At 51.4% G+C, this 9,934-nt stretch overlaps 1 protein-coding gene across 1 annotated transcript; it reads right to left on the bottom strand.

Moving 5' to 3' along the window:
- Positions 1 to 73: 73 nt before the first annotated feature.
- Positions 74 to 7,233, bottom strand: LOC122394186 (translation initiation factor IF-2-like). Its single transcript, XM_043390881.1, has 3 exons — positions 6,710 to 7,233; positions 2,261 to 2,452; positions 74 to 1,947 (listed from the first exon to the last, which is right to left on the bottom strand). Exons 1-3 carry the CDS (start codon positions 6,894 to 6,896, stop codon positions 560 to 562), a joined length of 1,767 nt encoding a protein of 588 aa, XP_043246816.1. The 5' UTR covers positions 6,897 to 7,233; the 3' UTR covers positions 74 to 559.
- Positions 7,234 to 9,934: the final 2,701 nt, after the last annotated feature.

The raw sequence follows: 9,934 nt of genomic DNA on the forward strand, positions 1-9,934 counted from the left end.
GCATCGTTTCCTAAAAAAGGTTGCAGGACACTGAACAATGAGCATATCTACCTCCCCGCGGCGTTATTTCACGTTTTTGGTGATGTTTGTGCCGTACTTACGGGAGCTCTAGCTATTTCTTTATTTCCATCACACTCACAACTTTCAAATAGCAATGCCTATATATCACATCTATGGATTTGCCTAGCACATACGACATTGTAGCTAACGTCTATGCGCAAATGTCATGGTAACAGTATCACGTCTTGGCACACGTATCACACTGCATAGCGGGTCACCGGTGTTCTCGTGAAAAGCTCACTTCAAGAAAACTTGATTGTTATATTGTCGCGAGGATCAGCACAGCAAATATGGTTATGACACACGGACCACGGTCCATCTCTTGTTTTGATGACTGAGGGGAAATGCTTTACTCTGAAGTCGGGAGAAAAGGCTTTGCCGCACGACATCCTTTTTTCGGGTCAGTTGTCTCTGGCACGTCTTGTAGGCACTTGACGTGAGGATCCATTGGTAGTCGTTAGTGGTCAGACCCTTTCGTCTTCTCCACTGTTGCCGCTGCTCAGCGCGATGGAGAGGTGAGTGAGAACAGCGACCAGCTGGGTCGCCGCAGGCTTTGCCGCCTCTCGCCGCTCAGGTCTGTAACGGTCACCAGTGGAGGCGACACCTTCACTCCCTGCTCCTGGCCGGATGCCATCTGATTCTCACCCTGTCCGTTCGAAGCCCCGTCAGTGGCCGCAGTATCCGCCGCGTGCGGCTGCCGCTCGGAGCTGTCTGGCTGCCCCGCTGCCCTGGTCCTCCGTCTCCTCTCCGTTGCAATTTGCTGGGAGTCTCCGTCATCCTCAGCACTGCCTGTACTGGCCGGGCCCTGAGCCTCTCTTCTTCGTCGTCTCGGGGTCTCGGTGGGCTGTCGGTCGTCGTCTTCATTTGTAGGGCGTCGCCGTCGTACGGAACTGTCCAATGTGTCGGTCGTCCGTTCGCTGCCGAAGTCTGCGTTCCCATTGACTTTCGTCTCCAGCTCGTTGCGGTCTAGCTCTTGCAGAGTGGCCAGGGAAGGCACGGAGCGGCTCTCACGCAGTGGCCGGCCGGCAAACGCAGTGGCCACACCGAGCCGCTGGCCGACTGCGCTCCGCCTGTCCCTGCCGTCCGGTGTCACCGATCCCGACAGTCGAGGACTTGCTCCGGAAGAACCGGCGCGGGATCCAGACCCCGCTGGTGCCGTCGTTTTCCGCCTTGACACCGACTTATCTTCTCGGCTTTTGCCGAGTGAGTCGAGATGTGCGCTGCAGGATGCCGAACGACGGATGCCGCCGGCTGCCCCGCCGTCCAGATTCTTCAGTCGTGACGCGACGCTGGTGCTCCCTAAGCTGAACGCTAGCGACGGTTTGCGTGTGGTGTAGGTACTACGCAATGCCGGGCCTTGGCGCACCTTCGGGTCCACCGGCGCTGTCTTAGGATTCTGCTTGGCGTTGCAGATGCGGTTCATGACCAGCGAGCGTCGCATCTCGTTATATCGCTTCGCCTGTTCGGCCTTGCTGTCGGGTGGTTTGACGCTAGGCAGCGGCGGCTCGTCGGCAGCTGGTTCTGGCGGGGGTGGCGGCACCGGCCACAGCTCCGGGTTCCGCCGCATGATGACGATCTTGTCGCCGCCGGCGATGTCGCGCTGGCTCTCGAGCACGAAACGCGGGTCGCTGAGCAGGTGTCTTGGCTCGGGGAAGGTGACGTGGTCGTTGGTATCCGGCCCAATGACGATGACGATGTCTCCGCGAAACTCTGCCAGGTACTGGTTCCAGCACTCCCAGCTGTGGAAGTAGCACGTCATCAGCACGGAGCCGGCCGGTACGTGGCGGGTCTTCACCTCGTCGATGTAGATATGCTCGATGAAGGGCTTCACGCCGTAGCGCCCCTGCCACCAGGCCCGGTCTACCTCGTAGCCGATCACCTCGATACCTGCCGACAGCGACGGAGCAGAGTTTTACGGTGAGGCCGGGCGAATCTAGTATAGCGATAGCGACCTTCTGGGAAGGTGTGGTCGGCCGTATATATCCATGTAATGATGTACATCACTTGCAAGTTGCAACATATTCATTATCAATAACGGAATTCGGAAACAATGTAACGACGCCGACGAAATATGGCTAGGAAGCGTAGTGAATATTTTCTCATTACGGTGTCATTAACCGTTAGAACACAACGACGCTGGACCACTGAGCGAGCTCGCATGGCCTGAGGCCTTCCCCCCTCCCCCCCCCCCCCCACTGACCGCTGCAGGCGCGTTTGATGAGCCACTCGAGGAAGCCGCAGCCGCAGCCGACGCTGACAATCTTGGTCACGTACAGGCGGCGCAGTTCGGCGTGCAGGAACGACAGGAAGTCGCGCGTGGGCCGCACCCAGCAGAGCAGCGTGTCGAAAAACGCCTCGTTTGTGTACATATTCATGATGGACTCCCACTCGTCTGGAACGACAAGGCGCTCGATAAGCGTCACAATAGCGGCCGGTGGGTGTTAGGTGAAAGGGAGGGAATGGGGAGATACAAAGCGTCGATCGGCGGCCTGACACTTCCTACAGTACCTACACTGCATGGCCCTCGAATAGAGTATTGGAGGATGACGTGTTAGGTGTAGGTAAGTCGATTTTTGGCACATAACCCTGTGGACCAACATTGTGAGGCAATAACAGACGGTCGATGACCCAGTTAACGTTTCCCAGCACCCAAGTGGACGCGTCCCATATGTGTACGACATGTACTTCCTGCACCAATGGCCCGCGTGCCCTGGTGTGTCTTTCTTCCACAGAATAACGGAATGTTTTCCATTTTGCAAAAGGGCAACATTGTCAGGAAGTTCTTGGAAGCGTTTATTTTCCCGGCTCGTTTTAAAACTGACGATGATTTTTCATTATTTTAGTCCGGTAATATATTTTAACTTTGGTTACATGATGCCTGAAAATGATGCCACTTTTTTAAATCATTCGCCATTTAAATGCTGAAATCAGTCATTATCAAATGAGGCCGATAAGTCCTTCAGCCGAAAATAAATATGCTGAACTGTTCGAACTCGTTCCGAGTGGAGGAGGCGGAGTCTTGCCGGTATCGACGCGATGACAGGAGCGCCGGGCCGGTACTGTCCTCCCGGGAACAGTACCATACCGGTCCACCGACGGGCCGGGCCGGCCGGCCACGCGTGACTGGCGGGCAGCCCGCCAGGCCTCGTCACCTCCCGCTAACGATCGGCGCCGCCACTGACGCCCGCGGTCGGCCGTCGGGCCGCGTCGCAGCCGTCAAATCGACCGCCCCCCCTCCTCCCCCTCCCCGGCGCACTGGATACTCAGAACTCACGGACTTTCGCTCGATAAAACCGCAGAGGACGGGACGGCGTAACACACTAGTGACTCAGACAGCCCACGTAGCTACTGGTAGGTGTTCCAACAGCAATATCCTTAGAAAAGGGACGTGATGACATTGGCAGAATCCACCGTAATGTCATGCCAGCTTTTCCCACCGCAGAGGTAACGTTGTGCCGGGAGTATTATACTCCTGGTGCCGGGAGTGTAGGTAAATACGCAACCCGGTATTTCGCCCTTCATAAGGCAAGCGTTTCCGGAAAAGTAAAAACCACTGCTCGTCACGATTAAGTATTAACTATTAACCCGCGCCCCACTGGGGGGGGGGCTATTTATAGCCCCCCTCCCGTTTTTCTCCAATAACTTCCAAACCACTTGACGTATCGACGCCAAACTTTCAGCACCTTCGGCTGCATCAATTTGACACCTTGTGTCAAAATTTGAACTTCGTACCTACCATAGGTCGGCCGGAAATGACGTCAGAGTGACGTCATGTTCGGCCGATTTTGACGCAAAACATTGAACCACGGCAATCGCTCCCAAGAGCTCAGTTTTTAAGCTAGATCCAATTTCTTTGTATGAGAGGACTCAGAATAGACTGCGCTATCAAACTGCTATCGCAGATTTTCGAAATTTTGAAAATTTCGAAAATTTTATATAATAAAATTCAAAATTTATATTTTTACATTTTTTCAAAAAAAATTTGACTTTCGAAAAACCGGAATATATGTGATAGAACGCATTATCATGACTAACTCTAGCAAGTTTTAGCTAAATATCGTGAAAAATGGCCAAGTTATACGCATTATTGCAAAAAATTAACGATTATCAATTTTTCAAATCAATTTTTCAGCACGAATCTGACATTGTACGCCAATATAAATAGCACCAACGTGTTCCTGAGCTCAAACTGCATCCAATACACACCTTTGTTGTTGAAAAATTTTAACTTCAAAATTTGACCTTTTTTGACCTGAAAGTGACCTGACCTAAGCTAAATTTGACTCCAAATGACCTCGAATGACACGGAGGACATCAAATTCGAAATTTTTGGCCTAAATGGACCATAAAACATGAATCACGTGACCGACGGATGATATAATATTTTCGTGACCTGTGATGACTTGACCTTGATCTGAAAATCAAAGTACAAGTTTGGTACCCTCAGGGTATCTAGAGCATCTGTTCACGAGTGTGTGAACCAAAAATGAGCCTGATCTGACTTGTAAGACGGCAGCCAGAGCCCAAAACGTGAAGAAGCCAAAATGCTAATAATTTTTACTTTGACCTGACCTGTGACGTCATCGGTGACCTCGAGGTCAATGAAATTAGGTTTCGCTGGACAGTTTTTCCGGGGCTATCAGACGCCGTTTGAATTTTGACGATCGGCCCAGTAGTTTCGGAGTTAGGAGGGGGGCTATGAATAGCCCCCCCCAGTAGGGCGTGTTATACGCAGACCCCAGTGGGGCGCGGGCCGCGGGTTAACGCATTCGATATTGCAAAATGTTCGTACAAAGTTAATTTCGGTGTCTCCTCCCTAACATGTAACGAATAACTCGCACCCCGCTGGGAATCCTGGATTTCCACGCCCTGCTGAGGAGGGGGATGTTTGAACACCCCCTTCTAACTCGGCTACTGGGCCACGAAGCGACACACGGTAAGCGGCATGCGAAAGAACGTCCGAAATGAAGACAAAAACACTTTGTAAACACTGGCCATTTTTTTGTAGCTCAGGTGAAAGGCCAGGTCAGGTCACCGGCGGTAATCGAAGGTAAAGTGTTACACATTCCAACATTTTTCAAAACACCGCCACATACCTCGGGAACCAATGAAGCTACAGAGCCGCGGTAAGGCGCATTCGATAGGTCTTTTAATGCTCTTTCTGAGCCAGGATCAGTAGGTATTTGATCTATGACCAACGATTTAGCCTCTAGAGGGCAAAAACTAAAAATAGCAGTTTTTACAAAAATGTTCTTAATGTAATAACTTTTGACTCCAGAAAGGCACCATATTTATTTTGCCAATATGATATTCCTCTCGTCAAGATGCATCGAATGACCTATAATTTGACTTTGAAAATTCAACTTGAAAGTTTGACCTCAGGTTAAGGTCATGGCCTGATTGGGAAAAGTCATGTTTTATATCAGTCGATCCGTATCTTCGACCCGAACACATCTAAGGCGTTGTCATCGCCTCTAGCATGCATCTATCAACAGTTGTTGGCGAAAAGGTGTTAGATACCATTCTTTTTTAGACATTCGCGAAAAAACCGCACGGTGCTCACCCCCCCCCCCCCCGCCCAAGCTGGGCGCGGGATAATCCATATCTTATAAAAATGCTAAGCTGACTGTTTGCCAAACTGATAACAACTTCGATATTATTTCGTTGATAGTGGATTTTTTGGACTAAATTCTTTGGACGGCCTTGAAATTTTATTGTTCGCTGTGAGCAGTGACCTCCGTTTCGAATTATTTCCGAAACCTCCCGTCACGACTAGCCCACCTCAGTGTCTTAGTCGTAGAGGGCCCATATCTCCTGAGTCGACCAGCGCGGTGACATTTGATCCACTCCGGCGCTCGCCGCTCGCTATTTGATACCGACATGAACGGCCTGCGGCCAGTGGCGGTGATCGTGTTACAGGCCAGAGGAATTGTGAGTGGGGAGCGGGGCAGGCCGTGCCAGCATCTGTCGGCACCGTGCCAGCATTCATTTATTGAGTATGTTCCTCAGTGCTCCCAGGACATTTTTAACTTTAAACGACAAACACCAAACACTCGCCATATGTCACCGAGATGTAGATGTCACCGAGCGGGCAACGATTATGGTAGCACAGCTTCATTTGCATGTCTTGACCCTAGATGACACTATAAGCGGCAGGGCGGCTGAAGTGGCAGGGCGCCTGAAGATATGCTGGACCGCCTAACACGCAACTTCCGGAGCAGTGCAGTGCCACCCGCAATAGATGCGATGTGCAAGTTCGGACGGTGGTTGCAACTCGGGCACCGGATGGCAGGCAGGGGCTTCAACCATAGTAATTGCGGCACAGTTCCGGTAGCTGCATATAATGCAGGGCAGCATATAATAATCGGGCGCTCTGACACTAGTGTCATCATAGGGACTAGGCAGGCATTTAAGGTATAGTGTCACTACTCACTGTATTTTCATAGTGCACTTATGGGTAACGTTATCTACGAAAAAGACTGCATTGCGACACTAACAGGCTCATGGATTCACCGAATGGGCATGGAGTATGGAAGAGGTAAAAGATAAATATGATACTTTTATCTTACTTGTATTGCTTAGACAGTCGCCCATGTTTAAAACCTCCAACTTGTGTGCCTCGGAAATTGTGCCGGTAAGACAAGCTTACCTCTGTGCCAGAATCCCAGAGCCTTGTCACGGAGGTGCACAACTCTGGCCTTGGCTTCGGCCTGGGCCTTGTACGGGTTGGGTCCGTCCTCCCTTTCATCATCTTCCTCCTCTTCGTCCTGTCCGTCGTCTCGGTCATCCTCCGTTTCGGTGCCCCGTTCCTCAGCACTCTCCAGTTGAGGCGGCATCACTGGGGTCACCCGGCTCCGTCCGACACCCGAGCTCCGTCCCACCACCTGCCACTGCTCTCAGGCCGCTCAGGGTGGACCCTGAGACAGCGCACCACCGAAGCTCGGGGTGAGCCGGTTCGTAACGAGGCGCTCCGCTGAGTTCGAGGACCCACAGAGGGGAACGGCCGAGGGCGTGGGCGGCACAGCCGGGGGCGCTGACCGCCGATCACCGGATGAAGACGGAGTGGGTCGGCAGACTCCCACCCGGCACTCACACAGGGTCCAACCGAGCCGCGCCGCCACCGCCGCCCGCGGGCCGGCCCAGTTTAGACAGGGCCGCCGTTGGCACGCGCCCGTTGATTGTGACGTCACGTCGACGTCGACGGGCCCGCGCCGGCCGGCTGGATTCCTTCGGCGCCCGGCGGCCGAGCGGAGATGATGGGTCAGCGGAAAGTGACGCAGACGCGTCGTCAGCCGGCAGATGAATGGTCTGCGTGCCGCGAACGCTGACCAAGGTCGACGACCAGCTGTCACTCTGACGCTACCCGGGTTGGTAAAAAGGCAACTGTCACTCCAAACATCAATATTGAATAATAGTTCATTTTTGACTACGCACAGTAACTAATTGGTACATAAAGTTCAGGTCAGCATTGACAGTGTCAATGTCAAACCACCAAACAGCCTTCCGTTAACATGCCTTGTAGGTATCTTTCACTCTTAGGTATATGTACTGCACCAAACTGCAAAACTTTCGTGGATGAGAGCAAGGCTCCAAAGTCTAGCAGCTTACCGAGCAGCATTGATAGACTCGCAAACATAAATACAAAGTTACACCTTTTCGCTCTAGCTTAGGCACAGAACCTGCCAATGTGAATGGGTAGGTATTCAAAGGCACAGTCCACGGTCTTTCGTAAGCCCTTAAATATAGGACCACGCATGATGCAACATTCTTGCGCCCGTGCAATTGGTAGGTATAGCATGTTTTCTGTTAATGTTGATAATCACTATCTTTTTGTTTCGTCCCTTGTTATAAGATGGCAATAGCAATTAGCAATAGGCCTGCAGCTAAGCTGCGCCGTAATTATTAAAAACTTCGCCTCTTGTTTAAATATCCATTTGACTAGGATTTGGCGTTATTTGAAACGCTCAGTTTTTGCAGCGAGCTTTTCCTGTTAGGGCCTGCGAGATACCCGCGGAAACACATATCTCTTCAGCATTGCGCGCCACACAGGAATGCGGCTGATTCACGTGCTTTTGTGAGCGAGGTGCTTCCCTCCGGGAGAAATTCGCCGTCCCCATATGCTTAACACAGAGCCGAGCGGCGGCTGACAGGTGGCCGGCTCTCGGGAGATCGGCAGCCGACACTCGAAAAATCGACAACCCGCCGCTGAATGCGCGTGCGGCAGTGCTGAGCCGAGTCGTTCCCACGGTCTGAGGTACCCCCAGTTTGAAGATTCGGCCTTAGAATATGTAGTTTTAAATACGTAGTTTGACGTACATCTCGGAAAAGTGAGATACGGCCAGAAATGAGTGTGGGTCCCTCCGTTCTGAAGATTCTGATCGACGCCGATTGAAATAATTCGCCGTGCATATCTCGGCTTATTGACGACCGATTGACACGGGATAAACACCGATCGATACCAAATGGCTCTGTGTGTGTGTGGGGGGGGGGGAGGGGGTAGAGTGGCAAGTTTTCCTACCCGACGAACCCGGAATTATCCCGAGGGGGTAGGTGTGGGAGTAGAGTCGGGGGAACGGGGGGGGCGAGTGCAAGTACCAAGTACTTTCGCAAGTACCAAGTACCAAGTACTTATGGAAATACCAAGCAAATACCAAGTACTTTGGCAAATACCGAGTACTTATGCAAATACCAAGCAAGTACCAAGTACTTTGGCAAGTACCGAGTACTTTGGCAAGTACCAAGCAAGTACCAAGTACTTTTGCAAGTTCAGCAAGTTTTTCGCCAATATCGAAGCTTCTAGACGTCCGATCGTCACCGGAAAAACACCATTCGATCCCAAATTTTCTCCCGAATCTTTTTATGGCCAAAGCGACGCGGAGCGAGCCAAGATATCTTGTTTAAATATCCATTTGAGTAGGATTTCGGGTTTTTTGAAGCGCTGAGTTTTTGCAGCGAGCTTTTCCTGTTAGGGCTTGCGAGATACCCGCGGAAACACATATCTCTTCAGCATTGCGCGCCACACAGGAATGCGGCTGAATCACGTGCGATTGTGAGTGAGGTACCCCCAGTTGGAAGATTCGGCTGTAGAATTGTAGTTTTAAATACGTAGTTTGACGTACATCTCGGAAAAGTGAGATACGGCCAGAAATGAGTGTGGGTACCTCCGTCCTGAAGATTATGATCGGCGCCGATTGAAATAAGTCGCCGTGCATATCTCGGCTTATTGACGACCGATTGACACGGGACAAACACCGATCGATACCAAATGGCTCTGGGGGGGGGGGGGGGGGATAGAGTGGCAAGTTTTTCTACCCGACGAACCCGGAATTATCCCGAGGGTGTAGGGGTGGGAGTAGAGTCGGGGGAACAAGGGGGGGGGGGCGAGTACAAGTACCAAGCAAGTACCAAGTACTTTCGCAAGTACCAAGTACTTTTACAAGTACCAAGCAAGTACCAAGTACTTATGCAAATACCAAGCAAGTACCAAGTACTTTGGCAAATACCGAGTACTTATGCAAATACCAAGCAAGTACCAAGTTCATTTGAGTAGGATTTCGGGTTTTTTGAAACGCTCAGTTTTTGCAGCGAGCTTTTTCTCTTAGGGCTTGCGAGATATCTGCGTGCACACATATCTCTTCAACATTGCGCGCCTCACAGGAATGCGGCTGAATCACGTGCGATTGTGAGTGAGGTACCCCCAGTTGGAAGATTCGGCTGTAGAATTGTAGTTTTAAATACGTAGTTTGACGTACATCTCGGAAAAGTGAGATACGGCCAGAAATGAGTGTGGGTACCTCCGTCCTGAAGATTATGATCGGCGCCGATTGAGTCGCCGTGCATATCTCGGCTTATTGACGACCGATTGACACGGGAC

The sequence above is a fragment of the Amphibalanus amphitrite genome, unplaced genomic scaffold (assembly GCF_019059575.1).
Source record: "Amphibalanus amphitrite isolate SeventyFive unplaced genomic scaffold, NRLGWU_Aamphi_draft 000578F_arrow, whole genome shotgun sequence".
Lineage (NCBI taxonomy): Eukaryota > Metazoa > Arthropoda > Thecostraca > Balanomorpha > Balanidae > Amphibalanus > Amphibalanus amphitrite.